General features: G+C 34.5%; 2 protein-coding genes across 2 annotated transcripts; one reads left to right on the top strand and one right to left on the bottom strand.

Annotated features, from left to right (window-relative positions):
- Positions 1-2301: 2301 nt before the first annotated feature.
- On the bottom strand, positions 2302-3695 carry LOC100248682 (probable inactive leucine-rich repeat receptor kinase XIAO). The gene has a single exon (XM_002285302.4). The coding sequence runs from the start codon at positions 3606-3608 to the stop codon at positions 2439-2441; it is 1170 nt and encodes a 389-aa protein (XP_002285338.4). The 5' UTR covers positions 3609-3695; the 3' UTR covers positions 2302-2438.
- A 2331-nt stretch (positions 3696-6026) lies between these two features.
- LOC100853810 (cyclase-like protein 2) lies at positions 6027-17522 on the top strand. The gene is given in 7 exon segments (XM_003631635.4): positions 6027-6583; positions 7973-8017; positions 10350-10422; positions 11154-11251; positions 13601-13671; positions 17162-17258; positions 17261-17522. Coding segments are annotated over 7 exon segments (810 nt in total). The 5' UTR covers positions 6027-6198; the 3' UTR covers positions 17302-17522.
- Positions 17523-23741: the final 6219 nt, after the last annotated feature.

Below are 23741 nucleotides of genomic sequence, written 5' to 3'. Positions count from 1 at the left end.
CGAAAGGAAGATTGATCCCCTTTCCAAGGAAGGAAAAACAAAAATAAAGGAGAGTAAAATGGTGAAAAAATAAAAAAATAATTGTTTACGATTAGGGTAAAAAATAAGTTGAAAAAAAATATTAATCTTATATTTTTATCGTTAAAAGTATATAATATCAAAATGTACACGTGTCATGATTTAAAAAGGACACGAAAAAACAATAATGGAAGGAATTGAAGGAGGGAACAAGTGTGGGACATGGATGCCTTAGATGTAGAGTACAAGTTCAGAATGCAGGGCGGGGAGTTATTCATGGGGACGCCACAAAACCACCGACACCTTATACCTACTTTAACTACTCTTATTAACGACTTTTCTTTATTACGCCTTAAATAACAACCCCAAAATTATTGGTGATACAGATTTATTTTTTATTTTTAAAAATAAAATTTTAATTATGTTTTAATTTTAATAATAATTATTATAAATATATTTAATAATTTTAATTTCATTTCATGTTTCTTTAAAAAAAATTAATTAATTATAAGCACTCAATCATGTAAATATTTTCAGATGACATTATGAGGTTAAATAAGAATCGATCTGCACCCAATTTTGGAGATATTATCAACTCTAAACCCAAAAGGATTTTCATGGTTTTAAAATACACTTATAAGGTTAAGAAGAGTTTATATTTATATAATGCTATGAACTTTTTCTCATATCCAATGTGAGATATTATTGTGATTTTGTAATGTCCCATGTTGAATAGTGGAAAAAAATTTTTACGCTATATAAATATAAATTTTTTTTCAACCTTATAAATGCGTTTTAAAGTAGTGAAGGTTTTTTTTAGATATATAATAGACAATATCTACGTTGTTGAATGTGGGTCATTACACTAATGATTTCTATAATAAAAAAGTGTAAATCATTTTTGGATGATTTTCCAACATCCCATCATTTGTTTGGAAAAAAGATGTTTGGAAAAAAGAGAATGAACCATATAGGTGTGTACTATTTTTTAATTTTTTAATTTTTTAATTTAAAAAATTTGACAAAAGAAATATTTTTGATACATTTTTTATAATTATTTGGGATGAAAAATAATGAAAGAAGGGTGAAAAGAAAATGTACCATCCACTGCCTTTCTAGAAAATGGAAATGTTCCCCAATGTAGGCCCACCACAATAATTTATAAATCCAACAATTCTGTATAAATTGATCCAAGCAGACAGAGATACGGTCTTTTGTCTCATTGAAAAAAACATTTAATTGAAGACTAAAAAATTAAATAAAAAAAAATATTTCCATTGTTGATGCAAGTAAATGCATTAACCATTCACCATGGTTGCAGTATAATTTTCATCAAAATTTAATAATTAGTATTCGTTTTGTTATTCTAGAAAATAATAATAATTTTGATATAAAAAAATAAGAATTTTTAGAGATTTGGGACCATTTTGAGAATTTTTTTTAATAACATTTTTTATTAGCTAAAACAAAAAACATAAGAAAACACATTTAACAATAAAAAAAACTGTTTTATGTTTTTTATTATTAAAAACAGAAAATAAGATATTTTTAAAAACTATATTTTAATTTTTTTTTATTATTTTTACTTGTTTTTTAAGAATTGTTTAAAAAAATAATTATATAAACATATAATATGATTAAAAATAAAATACTAAATATAAAAATTATTTTTTTAAAATATTAAAAACATTTTAGATTTTTAAACAAACTTTTATTTTATAAGAAATAAAGAACATTTTTCAAAAACCAATTTTTAGAATTATTTCTGAAAATAGTATCAAACACCCTTAGAATATGTGTCGGGATTGTTTTCAAGTATAGTTTTTTATTATTTAGAAAAAAAGAAAAGAAAAACATGTTTTAGAAATTAGAAAACTGATTTCTATTTTCTGTTTTTCATAATAGAAAATGAGAGTATTTTCAAATAATATCTTTTAGTTGTTTTATAAGAGATGTTTTTAAAAATAATTATATAAGCATGTAAAATGATAAAAAATGAATCATTGGATATAAAAAATATTTTTAAAATATTTAGGTTTTCAAATAGATTTTTGTTTTATAAAATATTAAAGAATGATTTAAAAAAACTTGAGAAGCTATTTTTTTAGAATTATTTAATAAAAATAATTTTTTATTTTTAATACCAGAAAAGCGTTTTCCAAAATGAGTGCCAAACAGCTCTTAGTCATCCATCCATCCACCTACCCTTGTTGTCTTGTTTCTTCTACTAAACAAAAAGAGGGATGCAGGGAGGCTAGAATGAATCCTCTAAGCACACCGCCATGTGCTAAAGCTTCAATTATTAATTATATTACAAGTGAAGATGTATTTTTATTTTTTAAAACTAACAATTAAAATACATAGAAGTAGGAGGATTCTAAAATACAAATATTATGCTGATTGCTGACAGATCTCTCTAACTATGACCTTGGTTTTCCTCCGTAGGCTTGCTTGCAAATAGAGTTGGGTTTCTGTGATGGTAGGCACAGCTGAGACGATGTCGGACAGCTCTGTAGGCAGTTGTCCCCCAAGCTCCCCGATACCCCCGACCACCCGGAGAAGAATCCCACAGGCGCTTTTCCGTTCAAGAAGTTCCCGTCCAGGAATAGTCTCTTTAGGGTCTCCTTCTTGCTGTAGTCCAGCGGAATTGGGCCACGCAACTGGTTGTAGCGAAGCGAGAGTGATGAGAGGAGAGGGAAGGCTGAGAAATTCGTGGGAACGTAGCCTTTGATCTGGTTGAAGCCCAGATCGACGGCGACGAGGTCGCTGGCGGTGGGTTTCAAGATCGCGAGACCGGTGAAGCTGTTGTTGGCTAAATTGACCTGTTGCAGGGAAGGGAGGAGGAAGAACCAGCTTTGTATTGGCCCCGTGAAGGCGTTTGCGCTGAGTTCGACTACTTCCAATCGAGTTAAACCGTCGAAGGACGATTTCAGGAGATACCCAGATAGAGAATTGCTCCTGAGAGCGAGTTCTGATAAGGACGACGGAAGCTTGGGGAGGGTCCCCGTAATCCTGTTGAAGCTGAGATCGAGTCTCCTCAAGCTGGAGAGAGAAACCATGGTTTTGGGGAGCGACCCAGATAGAAAATTATGAGAAATGTCGAGAGATTCAAGAGACTTGATCGCGGTAATGGCTTGAGGGAGAGGACCAGAGAATGAGTTGGACCGGAGGGTGAGGATTTGGAGGTTGGAAAGAGAGGAAAGTGCGCTTGGAACATACCCGGATAAGGAATTATCAGAGAGGTCGAGGACGGTAAGTTGGGTAAGTTTGGCTATGGCCGGAGAGAGAGCGCCGGCGTATCCAGCAGGGTCGAGAGTGATTGATATCACCCTGGTGGAGTCTGCGGAGCAAGAAATACCACAGGTGAAATGAGTCCGGCGAGGAACAGAGCATGGATCGGTGGAGAAGTTCCAAGAAGCGAGGCATGACCAAGGAGAAACAGAGGAGGGTTTAATGGAGGCTTTGAAGGATTGAAGAGCAGAGACGTCGGAGGGGAGAGTGAGGGCATGGGTGGCGGAGAAGACGGAGAAGAGAAACAGAAGAGAGAGGTGAGACATGGCGAGAAGAGCTAGAAATTGCAGCAATGGCATCACCTCTCGATCTCCTTTTTGTATTTGAAAGAGAAGAATGGGGCGTTGGGGTGGTGGGGTTGGGAAGTGAGTGGGACCTTGAGCCTCGGCGTGGGTCTTTGAAATTAGAATAGGGATGTCAGTGGTGCATGGTCTTTGGCCAGTTGGAGACCACTTTCTCACAACTCTCATTGACGTTCACACTTACCCATTTATACTTCCGATCAATATCTTAATCATAAAATATTTATTATTTATTCATTTGTTTTCTATAAATAATTTACATTGAAATTGAAAATCCATATTTCTTTCCATTATTAATGAAAATCACAAATATAAAACAACTTTTATATATTAAAAGCTAGTATGAAAGTAATTTTTGGAAATGCTTTTAATTTTTTTATATTATTGAATGGTTTCCTTTTTGGCTAGTAGGTATTATAACTTGCTTGTATTTCTGTAATTGATTTAATAATTTTTATTTTTTATGGTTCATATTCTTGATCGGGTCATCCTTTTAGTGGATGATTTGAGTTGTTGATATGAAAGCATAAGAAGTCAATGAGACTGATCCCCTCTTTGGCTAGGTTTCTCTAACTCGAGATGGAAGATTACATGACTTCTTAATAATTATAAAGTTTTATTCATATAAATATCAGACAAACGAATCTCTTTTTACAATGTTTAAAAAAACTCCACTTTAGTTTTTTTTATGGGAATGTTTTTGAAAGATAGATTTACCATATATGAAATTGAGCATAATTTTTCAAAGAAATTATCAACTTGTTTCTTGAGAATAAATGAGAAACATGTTTAACATCATTTGATTAAATAGTTGACTTAACTTTTTATTATTTATAGAAGATCCTTCACTTCAATTAGTTTTTTTTCATGAAAGACAGTCATAAGATAACAAATCAAATGTAGAATTAAATATACTCTAAGAATCCATATGCGAGTGATTTTAAGAAATATTATTAATTTTTTTAATATTTTTAATTTTTAAATATTAAAAAAATTTGAAACATTTCTTAGAATGATTTCAAACTCACCCTAAATAAAATTTTGATCCTCTCCTAATATTTATGAAACTATAGACGGTTAATCATAATATTAATAACATTTGATATCTCCAAAAGTGAAAGTTGACTGGACATAGGTGGTCGACATGGAAAAGTAATAAATAGAGAATCACAATAATTGGTTAGGAATAGCTATCCATGTTACCAAATCCAAAAGTAGCCTACTATAAAAGCAAAAATCAAGTTACCTATCGACCCTTTTTCATCCAAATAGGCGGAGGGATTGACACGGAGTATCTATAATCCATAAAAGTACTTTTCCCACATTAAAAAAAAAGTTTTTTATATTATGTAAATATAAGTCTTTATTAACGTTGTTAACGTGTTTTAAAATTATGACATGTTATATTATATTGACGTATTTTAAAATAATGACATCGTTAAATTTGTTTATTTATATTTTTTAGGACAAAGTTTAGAAAATTTTCCATAAAAATAATCATATTTGAATTTATAGTAATGTAAGTAGATAATGGTGTCACATATTTAATCTTATATTTTTTATTTTTAGAATATGATATATCATGTAATTAAGAAGGTAGAAGAAGAAAAAACTCGTGTCCCAAAAATTTGTGGATGTTGAGAGCATGAGCATTGATGAAGGGGGGTGAGGAGTGAGGACTGAGGTGGAAGCACCGGAACACGATAATTCTGTCACTGTACACCGATCCGTACGTCAGATATTTTTCTCTCACATGTTGTGATTTCATCCACCGAAGTTGTATGAAGCCAACGGTTGTGCACGTGCTCTCTCTCATAGAGTAGAAGGCTTTTTTTTTGTTTTTTGGCCAGGTTGAGGTGGACCACAGCCGGCCCGTGAGGCCCATTAACCATGATTGCCTACCCTAGGAAATGGGCCAGCAGCCCAACACTGGAGCCCAATATAATCGACACTGCTTTAATTTTTTTAAATTTTTATTAAATAGATATCTCATAAATATAGTTAAAATAATAAACATAAATATAACTCATGCATTCATGATTTGAATTATTTAAAATTTAAATTTAAGTTGAAATAAAATATTTTTTAAAACAGCATTTTTTGTTTTTTTATTAATCATTTATGAAAAATTAGTTTTCATAAATGGATAAAATACGTTGAATTTTAATTTTATTTATTAAATAATGAAAAATAAAGAATTCTATTATAAAAGATATTCAATTCGAATGAATAAAAATCAATTAAAATTAAAATTTAATTTAATATAATTTCTATAAATCAATTAAAATGGGTTTTTTAATTGTAATTTTATAAATGAAATAAAAAAGTAATAAAAAAAATGTCCTTAAATATTATTTTAATCCTTACGTGGCATCAAAATTTATATAGTAAAACGAAATTTGTTTCCATAGAAGATAACGACAAATTCAACATTCTATTTCAAATGTTAGTGCCCGATTTTGTAGAAAGACTCCCGTGTTCTTACTCCACCGGTGCTGGGCAGTGGCAAGCGCCGAGAAGGAAGTTTCCTGCATATTGTAGGGCATAGGCCCTCGCACTAACAAGTAGATTCTCATTGCTAATCGCCATGAAATCTTCAGTACTGCTTTTGCTACTCTGCGCCGCGGTGCTCACTGTGGTCACCTTGGCTTCCGAAGCGTATCCCTCTGGCTACGATACCGCTTCCTGCGACGTTGACCTGCTCCCCGTCAGACAAGAAGTCTACGACGGTGGGCGCATCTTCGACATCAGTCACCGATACACGCCTGATATGCCGTCCTTTGATTCCGATGAGGGAATCGGTCAGTTCCTGTGGCTGCCCCAGAGTATGAAGAACGGATCGATTGCCAATAATTCTGAAATGAAGATGCAGACTCACACCGGCACGCACGTCGACGCCCCGGGTCACGTCTTCGATCACTACTTCGACGCCGGCTTCGATGTCGATACTCTTGACCTTGAAGTTCTCAATGGTAATCTTGACCTGTGTTTCCAGCGCAACTTTCTGTTTGGTTGTTAAGAAAGAAGAAAATTTACTTCTCTTTTAAAATTTCTATACTATCCAAGAATTATTTTCGTTCCCTCCAAAAACGTATTTCTTTTACGTTCTATCATCTATTAAGGACTAAGGAGGGAATAAAGATGAAAGGTTTTTGAATGCCTTGGGTCGTATTTGAATTGCACAGAAAGGGAAAACTTGAGCCCAGATGTATAAAATTGCCATTTCGTATGCTTGTTTTGCACTTACAGCAATGTAAAACAAAACGCTGATTTTATTCGGACCAGCTTTTCCTTTCATACCTCATAATTTTTTTTTGTATGTGTTTAGTTTTCACTTTTACGAATTCAACTGTTTTCAAATTCCCTTTTCCTGCTTTCCTGGGAATATTAAAGCTTCAATGAAATCTGGTTCTCATTTTGGGGAGTAGAGTATGTTCTTATCCTTTTCGTTTTTCAGTAGCACTATTGGTAATGAAAATGAAAATAAGTTTCCAGAGATGGGAATTGTGAAAGTTTGTTTGGTACCAATTATTTGAAATAGATCCCTCTTATGAGATATCCATGGGAATTGAAGAATTTTTACCGACAAACATAGGTGTACACACCTTACAAGCCTTCTTGGAGCTTCATAGATGGTCTTGGTGTGCATCTGAGGTTCCTTTTGAGTACTGATTATTGCTCATTCTCTAAGATTCTTTTTCAGCATATTTAAAATGGCTTGATTGAACTTAAAAATTAACTCATTAAATTAGATACGGTGGGATGGTACCAAGGAAATTGATTGCTAACTCTCAGTTATAATTATCAGGAGAAGATGCTTACCTACCTTCACATTCATATGCTATTGAGATTTGAGAGGTCTTTTATCATTACAGTGATGTGAGTTATCTCAGTCTGGAGATGAGTTGATGATAATTGTCATCAAATTAGTGCTTCTTTGGTTTTATAAGTTGTATTTGCCTATTTGATGCTAACGGTTTTAGTATCCTAGTATCAAAAGCAATATGTTTGTTGAAATTACAATAGCTCTACTCAATCTTTTTCCAAGGTTTTTCACCTGCAAAGGTCAGAGGCTCTTTTTGAAAAGGAAGGATGTTTGTGAAGATCATTTTTCTCATAGGCCTCTAATTTAAGATTTCTCGGGGGGTTTTTTCATCTTTAGATTTCCAACAATCCTTATCTTTCTATCAATCTTGCTTTCCTGCTTGTTGTCTGTTTTGGTCTTCTGGATTTCCCTTGCTTGTACATGGGTTTCCCTTTCCTTTTCTTTTGCAATGGGATTTTATCAAATAGAAGATATTATGCTACTATGCATTTATGCATTAGATTTTACTGATGATCATATTTGTTGGTTTCAACAGGTCCTGCTCTGCTAGTTGATGTTCCAAGGAATAAGAACATAACCGGTATGTGTTTCTGATAAGCTTCTTGATATGTTATTGCAAATATTTCTTCCGCCAGTAAATGCTCTTTGAGATGAGCATAACATGATAGCTGATTATACTTGGCTGGCATGATCTTCTATAACAATTTGCCTGTTAGAACCAAATAATGGAAAACGAAATTCCTTGGATCATTGCTCTGAGGTCTTCCGAAGAAGAAACAGAATATAATGAATTCAGGCCACAGGCTTCAAGAAATTCTAGCATGCCAGCTTGGGTTAAGAGCAGATTTTGCATTTTTTTAGCATTTTTTTACAATTTTTGGCTTTAGTGTCACTTCTATAATGCACTCTCATTGTTCTTTTGGAGGGTATAAGATAATCTTAGCTTATTCAATGTTCACATTCCTTATGAATAATTTTTTGACCACCAAAAGCATTGTAACTAAATTTAGCACAATAAGTTGAAAAGAAAAACTTTCAAAATTATGATGTGTATGCTAGTTGACAACCTGATCAAGAGTACTTCCTCAAGTGGGTTTCAAGTAAAGTACCAATTTGTGCCAATTCTATGGCTAGTAGCTGGTCCTATTGCTTTTGATGACATCTTTTGCTCTCATTTGTGACTTCTCCTTTCACTTTTTTTCTATAAGGCATATCCATTCCTTATTGGTAGGAGTTTTGGTGCTTAAAAATTAAATGTCAAAATTTCATGTTGAGTTGTGTGAAGCTTAATCATACATCACATTCTTCCCCAAGACCATAGATCGATGCCCCCAAGGCAAATTTTGAAGGGGTGTTTTGAGTATTCTACACATGTATTAGTTTGTACTAATTTTCATATTATATAAGAGATTATTAGGACAACTATTTTAGGTATGAAAAACAGAGGAGTGATTATTGGGAGGCGTGAGATCACCCTGTAATTTTTCTTTGATTATAGTGAAGAATCTCTAGCGGCAAAGTGGACGTAACTTTCACATTGAGAGTGAACCGCTATAAATCCTGTATATGCTTTGTCTGCTATTTTGTTTATTCTTGCTTGGTATTTGTAAATGGGGACTTGCTCCTAACATTTCATCCCAACTTTTTTCTTCACCAAAACCTTTTAAGTTGTCATCATCATTGATTTGGCCAAAACCTTTTAAGTTGCCATCATCATTGATTTGGTGATAAATCTTTGTTGTGTGTGTAAAAATTGCTGCAGTGTTTTGTATTGAAGGTGAGACTAACTTTAGATTTGCTTGGCTCAAATATGTTTTCCCATGTCACTAGCATTGCTCTGTGAAACCCACTTTCTGTTGTTTGAGCAATATAATTAGATACAATGAGAAAATGATTATAACCCACAGGTCAGTGTTGGCAATTGAATTTCGAAAGTTATGATGATAAAAAATAAGCCAATTAAATGGCCTAAATTGGGCAAACAAATGGTTTATAAAGAACTAAACACCCTAAGGTGTATATAATGGCCAAATAGTGGCCAGCAATGACTAGAAGACTTGTTAGGTGGCCAAAATTAAAGCTGCAAGGGGATTGGACTTTACTCAACTGGAGCTGCTAATAAAAGCTTGAATAGGGGCCAAGGTGGGGCCCCTAAAGGTTGTGTGGTGATTAACCTCTGTAGTGAAAGATGTTCTTACCGAATAGGAAACCACTTATCTGAAAGTAACTTCCACGCTGAACAGAAGAGATGCATACTAATTGAAGTAAAAAGTAAGAGCCTTTCTTTGTGGGGAAGTGCTTGTCTAAAATTGAGTGATTGTCCAAATGTGAACTTATCAAAAGTCCTATGGAGGTCCATTGTTGTTTCACTACACTGTTTGCTTATTCATGCTTTCATTTAGTGAGACAATATATCCTGAGCAAATCTGAAGGATATATGAGAGGTATAAAGAAGATAAACTGGAACTTATCACACTAAAATTGAAACAGGGAAAAAAAAAATAAATTCTTGGAGTATTCCCCAGTGAATTAACTCAACACTCTGGTTGTGTTGATATGTTAATTCCTCTTGCAGTCAAAGGTACTATATCTAGCGAGTTTGATATGTAGAGCTGGATTATTTAACTATATTTTTATAATTGCATGGTTAAAAGAGTTGTGTCTTATACGTACGTTTCAGTGATTCATATCTATAATGCACATCAAATTGATGCATCATTGCTTGTGTATGCCTTCAATGGAAGAGTAGTTGGCATCCTGAACTGGTTCCTCTTTTGCTTTGCTACTGACAAGTTTCTGTATTCACAAGGACCCACTGAAAATTTACATATATTGACAACTAATAGGAAAATGATGTCACCTCTCTTATTTAATTTGCAACCTATTAGGTTAACAATATCTGCATGTTGCAGCTGAAGTTATGGAGTCCTTAAATATTCCTAAGGGAGTACGTCGTGTGCTTTTCAGGACATTAAACACGGACAGGTAAATCTATTTTGACATTTTTTTTTCAGAATTCCATCATGTAGGCCATGTTCAAATTATTTTTTTTCTTAAGTAATAATTGAGGTCAGTGTCCTTTAGTAGCTACAGTAAATGAGATTTCTTTTGAACCATGATTGTTTCATTTGACATTTGATTCTACTGGAAGTTGCTTTAATGTAAATTATTCCAATCTATTTGTTTTCATCATCTTAAATTTATTGAAAATGCCTTTATCTGTGCATTAATCTTCCTCTTAAAAATTTTAATAGAAGGGAAGTTACTTCACTGAAGTTTCTTATTTGCTTGAAGGCACTTCTCTTTAAATTTATCATCCATTGAGGTCAAAAAGTTAATTCTGTGGTTACCTATATTATAGTATTTAGGCTTTAATCTTTTATAGTAATTGGCCTGCTATCATTGTAGTAATGGTATATCTCTTTTACAATCCAACATTTTCTTAAACTTTAGGCTCTACTTGCATGATTTATCAATATGTTCATGGCTTATATTCTTATTTATTGATGTGCAATATTATGAATTCCAGTTGTCTTTATGTTTCTGCTGACAGTGGCCAAAAGTTTGAAATAGTCTGCACTTTTTCTGAAATGTCATACTATTTCTTTAACATTAGCATGCCATTTGAAGAGTGATGAATCTCCAAAAAGGTTATAATTTGAAGGTTATATGATATGAAGAAATTGCATGTGGACTCAAAACTTACTTCATTTCAGGCGACTTATGTTCACAAAGAAATTTGACACAAGCTATGTGGGATTCACACAGGATGGGGCAAAATGGCTAGTGGAGAATACTAACATTAAACTTGTTGGTAAGATGAACACTTTCTTTTTGTCAGATTGGAGCTATCTGGCAAGGGGTATCTTTCTTTTTTCACTGAATCAAGTATATTGTATCTGTACTAGATTCTGACATTTATGTCTCTGTTCATAGTTTCCAGAATGGATAGTATTTTTTTTTTTTTTTGTTTGTTAGCTCAGCCATTAAATAGATTCATGTGTTACATGCATGATCACACAAATTTTCCATTGAGTTTTTACTCTGGCTTGGGATCATTTTTTTATGTTCAAGATCATACAAATTCATTTGTGTTATGTGCATGATCACACAAATTTGTCTGTGTTGCACGTCTAAAAATCATCTCATCCAAAATTTTCTGGTCTCTGGTTGGCATTTCACTTCCAGTCATTTCAATCAATCCTTTCTTGTATTTCCAGCCATCATCTGTGCTTTCATCATTAGGCTCCTTTCATGGACTTGTTTATTGAATATTCACTCATAATTCTTTTATGATCAATCATGTTTGTCACAAAGCCATCTGTAGAACTGCTCCTTCAGTCTGATAGGTATATGCCTTGTTGACAGTCCTATAGTATATTTCTTTCTTCCATGCCCACTATAATTGTATGGGCAAATCCTATTTAACCTATACTTGTGGATGGCACCCCAAGATAACAAATTTACTCCCTATTGTTTCTTACAATAGACATGTACATGTATGGTTTGCATTTACCCTTTTCATTTGTGTTCCATTATTTGACGCACAAGATTTGTTGGTCTTTATTTGCTCTTAAGTTGACCAATAGCTTATATGCATATGGAACTACCAAAAAAGGAAAGGTTATGGGCTTGCAAATGTAAAAGCCATTACTTTAATGTTCTGTTCCCCCTCTGACTTCCTACGCCACCTCTGAATTTTCAGTTTTTTTTTTTCATCCAGTTTCATTTTATCAATGGTTCTTAAATCCTTGAATTATGTGAACTGTTCATTACAACTCCACTTACAAAAGTAGACACAAATTCTATTAATTTCTTATCCTGGAATTACCTTTGGGTCCTTTAAACCGATTTAAAAATGAAATTGTTTCCTTTCATTGATATGTATTTATTTTTTAATAGGGAAATAAACATTCTATTCATTATATGGAACAACACCTGATGAAAGGGCACGCTAAAGTAGGTCACCTAAAGTTGAGGGAGACATACAACTCCCAGCTACTACACAGAGCTCAGCTAATCAATAAAATCTAACATGGACAAAGCACAATCTCCTTTGCACACTTTGAACCACCTCAAAAAATTATACATGAATGATTGTTTGATTGCTTGATCCGTTTTTTTAGTATTTTCAAATGTCTTCCTATTTCTCTCCTTCCATATGGTCCAAAATTGGCATAAGGGTAAAGCTTTTTAAGCTTTCTTCCTCCTTTTCCCAATAAAGGATCCATGCCAACACACTAGAAGGCTTTCCCTACTTAGGAGTGCATTACCCACTCTATGCTACACAGAGCATAGATCAGCTACCTTAAGATGACTGCTTTTGAGCAATGAAGGAGAATGTGGTCCATTATTTTTCTTCTCATTTGCACACATAGCATCTGTTCGGCATCTTCAATTCCCTTCTTTTAAGCTGATCCAGCATCAATGTCCTTCCCACTTAGCTTCCCAAAAAGAAAACCTAACTCTTGATGGGATCCAAGGATTCCAAACAACATTGGAAGGGAAAGCCTCTCTTCTTTCATTGGACAAAGAAGAGCATGGAGTTTTAATTGAAAAAACCATAACCTTCTAGTTTAGTCAAACCATTTAATCCTCTACATCTCTACCAATTATCTATGCTTGCAATTTCCTCAGGAGCGTCTCCACCCCATCAAGCTCCCAGTCATCGATCTATCTTGAAAAACGAGAGTTCCAGCCACCACTCTCCCCCTCCTGCTCCCACACCTTAGCCACTCATGAATCCTTGGTAGTATCAATGGAATACAACGCAAGAGAAGCCTCTCCTAGGGGCAAATCGCCACACCACTTATCCCTCCAAAATTTCATGCTCCTACCATTGCCCACCTTGAACCGATTCTACTGTTAAAAATCTCCTACCTGCTTTTGATTGCCTTCTACACCCCCACTTCATACCTTTCACTAACTACACTTAAGCATGGACCTCCCTCTTCCTCTCCGTATTTCCCTATAATCACCTACCCTCATTGATATGTATTTACAGAATTATCTTCTTGTGTTTGGTTGCTACTTGTTCTTTGTTTGGTTTTGTGTCTTACTGGGAACTTTATTATAGTCTCTTCTTGCTTTATGATATTTTTCTGTGAATTTCTTTTGCAAAATTAATTGTTGCACTGACAACTTTTTCTGTTATGAAATGTAGGGATTGATTACTTATCTGTTGCTGCATATTCTGATTTACTTTCTGCTCATTATGCTTTTCTTAAAGGCAGGGTAAGAGTTTTTCATTGATGAATTAGGAATACTTCAACTTTCTGTTTTCAATAATTAGTTAACTATTTAAGTCTTAAATAATTGCTCTTGCTGTTTTATTTAAGCAAGTCTATGTATTAGGTGAAGTGTCATTTTGGGTGCCCCCTAATGGGGATAATTTCATTGACCTATGTTTACAATCCTATTTTTGTTCCCAGACTATAATAGATACTTCTTGATGGTGGAAAACTTTTTAAAGTATATTCAAGAACGAAAAGGAAAGATGTGAATAAATTTTAAGTAGTATTAGTATTAGTTGGAATTAAAGTAGGATTAATATTTAAAGTCAAACTAGGATTAACTAATTAGGTAATAAGACAATTAGAATTAGAGTCATAATGGGTTATTAGAATTCTAGTAGACTTTGGATTTCTTAGAGAGACCTGTAAATAAGGCTAATCGATGTAAATCAAAGTGATTGATTGATGTTAATAATATTACATTTTTTTTTAATTGCAAGTGTTGCAATGCTCAATGGTGAGACTCCATTGATTTTCTTTTAGGTGGGACTTCTAGAAGGCCTTAGAAGTTTTTATCTCTTCTTTGTCGGATCTTCTTTCTCCCTATTTTTCTTATTTTTTTTTCTACCATAAACTTTATCCCTTATTCCTCTCCTTAAACCCTAAAAAAAAAAAAAAACCCTAGCCCACCTATTTGAGTGTAGGCAACATCCTAGGGTTATTCTACATCACTTCTAATTCTGTCCTAGATGAGATGTTAAATTAGATTTGGAAATCCTGGTTCTTTATGCTGTTATTTCTTCAGACATGAATTCAATGTGATGTATCATTCAACTCAGCTGGAGCCAATATTATCTAAGATTTACATAATGCCAATGTTGACAGAAACATGGGTAGAACATAATGTGGATACCTGATATGACAAATCTTCAAAAGTAGGACATCCATGACACTATGCATGCACACATGCACATACACACTGCTCATTTTGTTCCTCTGCTGCCTCGTATATATATATATATATTTGAAGCTGTAACTCTCTCTTTATGGAGCAAAGTAGTGACATTCTAACATCAATGTTTCCACTGAGAGTGCATGTGCCTGTGGTGAAGCTTATTCCTGAATGACTGTCAATAGGCGAAGAACACGTATGTTGTTCTTTTGTGATTTCTTGAACTTGCAAAGAGATTTTGTGAAGCTTTAAGTCAATCAAGGGCCTGTGGTGGCTTATTCTCAAATGACTTTGATAACAATTTGAAAGTAGACGACAAAAGTATTTTCTTTGTTTTGAAAGTCAACCGAGGGCCTAGAGTGGCTTATTCCCGAATGATTTTGTTGAAAGGCAAAGAACACGTGTGTAGTTCTTCTACAATTTCTCGAACTTGTAGGAAGATTTTTGTGAAGTTTTTTCTTCTTTGTGAAACCTCTTTTCTTGTGTGGAGTCGTTTTGCTGATCCAAAGTCCCCTTCATTGAAGGAAGTCACTATTATTTATAGGTGAAATTTAAATTTGGAACTCCCACGATTTAGTTGCTTAATTCAAAGAATCCAGTTCCTTTATTTTAGCAACTTGTTTCATTCATTAAGGAAATTTTCCAACAAGATAATATTTATTTTTTAATTCTCGTTTGACTTCAATTGGAAGATTTTTTTTTTTTGCAAAACTAAATTTGTAGCCTCCTAAATTTTGCTACGTGTCACCCTTTGAATATATGCCACGTGTCCAATGTGTATAATCTATCACTTATTGAACCTAAATTTTATTGAATTGGGAAGCCATAATTTTGAAGACTAATTTAGTGATAATTTAATTCACTAAAAATTTTGATGTCTATAGTATGCTTCTTATCTTGAGAACTTGTTCAGGACTAAAGTCATGGTTAGAACCTGATATTCCTTTAGCAAAGAGATAAATGCTGTATTCATTTGATGTTTCTCCTAGTGATCTATTTTTCTTAGGATGGATAATTAGGTAAAGATCTGATGTTCCTCAAAATATCAGATTTTATCACAGTATATAAATGTAAAATATTTCAGATTAATAATGTTTATATTATTATAGATTATAATGGCTCAAGTCCCATAGGGCCTAGGAGCCAATCATAGATCTTTAACTTGGATGTTAATTTTAGTCACATGGTTTCCTTCTCGGGTTGCAAGAATTTTTATGGGTGGTTGACCGTGGTTCTCATGTAAAGTGCATCAGCCATGTGGATGACGAGAGTTGCTTCAGAACTAGAGGGGAGCTAAGCAGCTTGACAGGAGAGGAAAATCTGGCAGGGTGTTGTGAGCCATAAGGGTTGGAATCTCTATGTAGATTAGAGAGATTCCCAGGAATGGGCTCAAGATGCTTGACATCTTAAATAGTGGCCACTTGAATATTATATGGGGGCTAGGAGTGAGCCAACTCACTGGGGTTGCAGGCCCAATAGTGGCTTTTGCTGTCTGCATACACTGAGTTTAAGAGCCCAGGACTGCAAACTTGTTTTGCAAACTGGTTAATTAGTCACTTTATAGGGTGTCATCATCATCCACCTCAGCAAGCTTTCATCTCCTTCCCAAAAAGTTTGAACCATCTTAATCATTTAGCAATGAAGGAGCTGTGCCCACAATTTGAGGTGTGACAGGTTCATGCACAACCCACCACCAGATTCTGCTCCCTGTCCCCATGTATCTAAATATCTGGGCTCTGTGCCCTGGCACTTTTGTGGGGATCTATCAAGGGACCTCCCTCAGCAACCACTATTAGGGGCTTTGAGGTAGTATCAGGCATATACAAAGTGAGGCAGGGCAAGTTTTCTTATTAGTTGAAATACTACATTTTTTTTTCATAGATATGGTACTTTAATTGAATAACATAGTCCATTGCTTAAAACAATTCAAGGATTGTCATATATATATATATATATATTTGCTATTATTTGATCATAAAAAGTTTTGATGAATAAAATGGTTCAGTATACTAAAAATAATACAAGAATTCATATGTGGTGGTTTAATGGCCAGGTAACAGTACTTACTATTTATGACTGCCATCGTTTTCATTTGTTAGCTTCTAATAATGGTTTCAAAGTATGAATTTTTATTATGAATACGGTGTCTGATACTTAAGAAATATTCTGGATCAATTCCACCTTCTTCATCATTAGGGTTGCTATTCAGATGGCATAGCAACTAGCAGGAGTGGTGGCCTGATCTTTGTTTTGAAATGCAACTGCTTCTGGTTTAAATGTCATTTGCTCGTTTCCTGTTTGTTTTGTCACTTACATAAGATGAAATTGACATCCCATGTGATTTATCAAAGAGAAAGATTGCATCTCATGGAGAAATTAAATGTAGATGAGCTAAGAGATGATGCAATTTCTTATTAACTTGTATCCTTTCTTCTCTGCAAAAACAATAAAGGAAAAAAAGGAACAGAAAATTGTGCTTTGCTTCTTTGGTGTTTAGAAAAGCAACATCAGCAACACTGACTCTGTTAAACTGCTACAGGAAACCATTCTTGTGGAAGGCCTGAAACTGGACGACATCAAACCTGGAATATATTCGGTCCATTGCCTACCTCTGAGGTTGTTTGGTGCTGAGGGGTCCCCTATAAGATGCATTCTCATCAAGGGTTAATTTTCTCATAGATTTTACAATGTAAGCGGTTTGCCACGAGAAGTCTGGGGATCTGTTACCACTTACCATCTCTACTAGGTAATCCGGAAATTCATGCCCATGACATATTCATGCGGCTTATTACCTAAAATCTTTTCCATGTGCCATGCTGCTTATTGTATGTGAATTGAAACACAGAATTCCCTTTGACATATTCCTTTCATTTGAGTGGCATGAATAGTACTGTCATGCATACTTTTAAATCGCAGGAAATAGTTATTGCCCCAGGGAGTCTAGAGTGGGAACAATATGATCACAGGGCACACTCTTAAAACTGATTATACATCATAGCTATTTGATGGAGGGACCTGTTAGATAAAGATAAATCAATGTTTTGAACATAGTTTCTTAGTGTTTATGTGTAGAGGCTATTGCCAACAATTCTTGTAATGAACTCTGGCCCTTAACTGCTTTTTAATTCATACATAAAAGCTTTATTTTATGACAAGGTATTAAAATAAGATCAGACAAAGAAATAAAATAAGATACTAGGATACAGGACTTACGTGTAAAGAAATAGTAGGTAAGTATAAATAATACAAGCATTATAAGGTAAAGCAAACTCATATTTTGTCATTTGTCATAGTTGTTCTTAGTGACATACTTCAAACCTAACTTTTTCCTAAACAAGGATTGGGCAGGCACAACTGAGATGTTTCCTAAAGTTTCCGAAATCAGGATTGGCCGGGCACGGCTGAAAATGTTTCCTTAAGCTTCCAGTGTAAGGATTGGAAGAGGATTGGACAAACCTTTTTCCTTGAAAAAGACTATTAACCTTTTTTCTCTCTGGAACTTTCTTCTGTTTTTAGTCTTTTGAATTCTCTTTCACCCTTTTGGATTCTTATCATAAACAAGAGACATGGATAATCTTGTTATTTTGTTTAAAAACTTAGTATTGGGTTGTAACAATGTCACTCTTAAAACTTTGGATGGGTGGTTTGAACCCCTATCCATATCCATGTATTGGTATTAAAGGACTAATTGGTTTTATTCAAGTCTCATTTTTGAAGAAATTATTATGTTAATTTAGTTTTCATTCTATAAATATCATATTACATATTTGCTTTCATGAAAGGGAGTGGAAGGGATGCTTTCATGAAAGGGAATAAAAGGAATGAGAGTGTTCCTTCATTTCATTTCCTTCTTTATTTGCATGTAAAAATGAAAAAGGATGTGGGTCCCACAAACTTCAAGGAAACCCATTTTTTCATATAAGAGGAATTAGGCTTAGTTTGAGAAGTGTTTTGAAATAGTTTTTTAAAATAATTTTTTGATGTTTTGTAGAATAAAAGTTTATTTGAGAATCTAAAATATTCTTTAACTTTTTTTTTTAAAAAAAGCTTTTAAATACCTTTAAAAAATAATATTTATATGTTCATCAATTAAAAGGTGTTATTTGAAAATATTTTATTTTTAAGAATAGAAAATTATTTTACTTTACCATTAAAATTAATATATAATCTTAAAAAACAATTTAAATAAAATATAAAATCACATGAATAATCTATAAGTACTAAATAAATTCAAACCTAGGTTCTTATTGCATATTTATTTATTTATTTGTCTATTTTTATTATTATTCATGATTTTTAAATTAAAAATAAGACAAAATAATAAAAAATATGAAAAATCTGGCATCCATGTAAAATCATAAATTATATTTTCTAAATGTAGCTTCAATCTAATTAAAAAATTGAAATTATAGGCCTCCAAATAAAAAAAAACTATTTTTATAATTAAGAATATGTTTAACAATGATTTTAAGTAGTGTTTCTTATATTTTTAATATTTGGAAGATAAAAATTTTCAAATAATAGAAAAATTAAAAACATTTCTTAAAATTATTGTTAAACATACTCTTAGTTAGAAAATCTCTCTCTCTCTCTCTCTCAGTCAATTGGATTTTGAATTCAAATGCCCTAGTTCGTATGATTGTTTAGGTGCATGCAAATGTCTAGATATATTTATTCTAATATGCCTTTGAAAGATGGTGGACCTATTGGAGACACCAATCTTGATTCTGAGTTGGTCGGCACACTCGAGAAAATGGTTTAGCGAGAAAATCATCCAACTAATCTTAAGACAAAAAACGAGCCACACGAAGAATATTGGAAGCCACTTTGTCTTAAACGAAGTGGAAATAAAGAGCAATGAGTTTCATTCGAGAATGCAAGATGGGATTTGTATGGAGATGAGTGGCCTCCATGTTGTCACAATAGATGGTAGGAGGTGGAGTGTTGATGCCAAGTTCTTGGAGAAGAGATAGAAGTCATGAAAGTTTGGTGGTAGTGGACGCAACAAAGCTATATTCAGCTTTTATAGAAAATCGAGCAATTGGTTTTTGTTTTTTAAATGACCAAGAAATTAAGTCACCTCCAAGATAAACATGGTATGCCGAAGTTGAGGTTTGATCATGAGGATTACATGCCCAATCGACATAAAAAAAGGCATGAAAAGAGAGAGGCTGCTTGTGACGTAGATGTAAGCCATGAAAAATAGTGTGCTTGAGATAGCGAAGTAAGCATTTGGCAGCGATCCAATGTTTTTTAGTAGGCAAATGCATGGATTGAGTAAGTCTATTCACAGTAAATGATATATCCAGCCTAGTCAAGGAGAGATGTTGTAGAGTGTTGGCCTTTGTGGAGCCTAGTTTTGTTTGATCCGGTTTGACGACCCGACCCGAATAATATTGCGTGATTTTTTAATGAGAGATTTACTGAGGCTTAGTCCATGGAGCGAAGGCTTGGGCCGATAGGCCCGGTTAGCCCATTATGGAACCGCTTTTTGTAATTAGGGTTTTTTAGTGTGGTGTGGTTACCGTGTTATATATATAGAGAAAATATTGTAGCCGCTATGGTTGCACTTTGTATTCTTCCCTGATAATAGTGATATCCCTGCAACTCCGTGGACGTTGGCAAATTGCTAACCACGTAAATACTGTCTTGTGCATGTGATTGTTTTTCTTTGGCGTGTGTTTTCTCTATTTTTTTGTTTCTCACAGGTTGAGAATTCGACTTAATTCCCTTCATAGAGAACCAATAACTTGTCAATATTCAGTCGCATTTGCGAAAGGAGATCCATAATTGGGAATGCATGAATTGAGCAAATATGCTTACAATAAATGATATATCCAGTCTAGTTAAGGAGACATATTGTAAAGAACCAATAACCTGTTAATATTCAGTCACATTTGCGCAAAGAGATCTATCATTAGGAAGAAGAAAATCAGTTGTAGGCATGGGAGTGAGAGCATCTTTAGCGCCATTCATTTTTTTTTTCTTGAGGAGATCATGTATGTACTTGTGTGGGCTAAGGAATAAAACTTAGGCAAAACTTCAACACCAAGAAATTAGTGAAAGAGCCCAAGATCCTTTAATGAGAATCGATGTGACAATGCTTTGGAAAAATGAGCGAGTTGCTATGAATGCTTTCTTATAACAAGTAAATCATCCACATAGACAGGAAAATAGATAGTGTGGTTGTTAGCATTGTAGATGAATAAAGGAGTATCCGTTGGAGAATTTGAGAATCCATAGGAGAAAAAAAATTCTTGCAACTTATTATACTAAACACATGGGGCTTGCTTAAGCCCATAGAAAGCCTTGTGGAGATGGAAAATATGTGAGAGGAGGGAATGGTCTATAAAGCCCGAAAGTTGAACCATGTAGACTTCCTCAAGAAGAGTTTCGTGCAAGAAAGCATTGTTGACGTCCACTTGCCGAATGAGCTAATTATTACTCAAAGCAAAAGAGAGAACCGATCATATGGTAGTTGTCTTGACAATCGAATTGAAAGTTTCATGGTAGTCTACCTAGGCTGTTGATGAAAACCTCTGGCAACTAGTGGTCCTTGTAACGAGCAATGGTGCTATCCGGATTGTGTTTAATACAAAAAACCCATTTGCAACCAACAATATTCTGATTAGGAGATAAGGAAACAAGATCCTAAGTGCCATTACAGATGGGAGAATTGAGTTTGTCAGTCATATCAGTGTCATTTAGGATCATAGATGACCGTTGACACACATGTCAAGGGAATTGGGGAAAGAGTGTTTGGTAGTGAGATTTAGTTATTTGGGTTTGAAGATATTGTTAAGGGATTGAGTGACCATGGAATGGGTTCAAGTAGGAGGTCATGGTTGAGGCTTGGTAGTGGAGGGCACGGTTTTGCAGGGCACTAAAACTTTGATAGAGTCAAGAGTGGCAATGGAGACAAGAATCGATGGTGGTGCATTGACTGGAGAAGACATGAGTAGCTTTGGAGTAGGCATGGCCACGGACATAGAAAGAGAAAACACAAGTATATAAAAATGGGGAAGGTCAAGAGAGTCTAATGACAAAGAAGAAGATGATCAATGTGTTATGTATTTTGGAGTAAGATAAAGTGCTAGGATAGAAGAGAAGGAAATTTAGACTCAAAAAATTGAACATAATAAGAGACATATATTTTATTTGTTAAAGGATCAAGACACTTATAAGCACTTTGATGAGTAGAGTAACCAAGAAAGACACATGTAGTGGATTGATGATTGAGTTTATATTTAGCATATAGATGAAGCCATAGGTAACAAAGACATCCAAAAGTTCTCAATTTGGAATAATTAAGGTATTAAATATGGCCTCAAAAAGAGATTTGGAACTGGGAATGGGAGTAGGAAGGCGACTTATAAGATAGGTGACGATTTTAAAAGCAAATGACCAATACAATGGTGGAAGTGAGGCTCGTGAAGAAGGGTGAGACTAGTTTCAACAATGTGTCGATGACGTCATTTAGCAGACTCATTGTGTTGAGGAGTATGTGATGGAGTTGTGAGATGTTGGACATCATGAGATAACAAAATTTTTTTGAGCTTGTGATACTTCCCGCCTATATATGAGTATAGGGTGACTAATTTTGTTTTGAAATAAGTTTCAACTAAATTTTAAATTTGGTGAAGACATTTAGAACATCATATTTTGAATAAATGGGATAAAGCCAAGTGTATATATGTAGTATAATGACCAACAAATATCACATAATATTTAAATTTATTGATAGAATCAACGAGGATGGTCCCCAAACATTAGAATGGACTAAGTCTAGTGGACCATGACTTACTAAAGACAAATGGCCAAAAGGAGGTTTATGGCTCTTATTGCTTAAACATGAATGACAATGGAAAGATGGGGATAGGGAAGACGAAACAAGTAAAGACATGGGCTTGAAAATACTATGGAAAACTTTTATGGAAGGATGCCCAACACGATCATGCCAACTGTTCATAGAGGTTCTAATTCCAAGTAATGCACACATCATTTGGCGAGAGAACTATCAAGCCGTGTTGAGATCCTCAACAACAAAAAAAAAAGGGAAAAATTCAATAGATGCCTTATTGGATTTGCAAAATTTGGAAATGGAAATCAAATTCTTTTGAATTGCAAGTGTTGTTACACTAATGTTTTTGTCCGACCTCATATAGAATATTTCTCAATTTTTATACTTTAGTGGATACACGTGTCATCTTCTTAGTAGTTTAGATCTAAACCGTTTACAACAAAAAATATTCTCTAAATCCTTGTAACTGAATTTACATAGAGATAATTTTTTACCCGTGTTCTTATGAACATGAGCTTTGGTTTGTGTTCTTATGAACATGGATTATGGTTTGTGTTATCGATAATTTGAATCATAGGCCGTGTTCATAGGAACATGACTTTGTTCCTATTTGTTAGGACACGACTTCCGTTTCATGTCGTAGTGAACATGATTAGGCCGTGCTCCAAAGAGCATGGCTTAAATTTGCGAACGTTCAGCTGGCGCTCGTAAGAATACGATTCAATATCCGTGTTCATCAGAACACGGGTATTGTCCACTTCAGCGGGGACACAGAGAACATTAGACAGGAAAGAAAAAAAAAATGTTTGCATCATGAGGGATATGAGTTGGTAAGGCCACTAGTCAAATGATCACTGGCAGCGGAGTCAACAGGCCATTCCGAATTTCCATTGGTCAGTGAGGTATGGTTAACCACTGGGAAGAGTGGGCACTTTGAAGTTTCTGTTCGAACGAACGGTGAAGCGAGCCACATGACCTCGCTTGTCACACAGGCAAGAGGGGGTTGGTTGGAACGGTGATTGGGATTCTTTGATTGCGGAGGACCTCGGTTGTTGTTTGAGTGGCCACGGGAATGTGGAGGTTGGAAGGGGGGTCGGTTAGGGGACACACAAGTGTAGTTGCAGCAAGAAGCGGCATCACAGTGTCAGGTAAAGAGGCAACTATCGCATGGAGTAAGAGCTGATCCTGATGTTTCCACAGAGTGAAAGCGGGATTCGCTGCGGCCTGCGGGTGCATTATTAGTGGTAGTAGTTGCGGGCGGACAGGGCTTGGTACCATCCATCATATCTAGTAAATCATAGTCAAACAAAAATAGATT

Source organism: Vitis vinifera, chromosome 3, assembly GCF_030704535.1.
Source record: "Vitis vinifera cultivar Pinot Noir 40024 chromosome 3, ASM3070453v1".
In the NCBI taxonomy this organism is placed as follows: Eukaryota; Viridiplantae; Streptophyta; class Magnoliopsida; order Vitales; family Vitaceae; genus Vitis; species Vitis vinifera.
Note: the sequence above shows the minus strand (reverse complement) of the source record. Positions and strands in the feature narration are given on the sequence as shown.

Bases quoted from the DNA above. Each gene is read 5' to 3' on its own strand.
- LOC100248682 (XM_002285302.4), bottom strand. From the start codon at position 3,608: ATGCCATTGCTGCAATTTCTAGCTCTTCTCGCCATGTCTCACCTCTCT.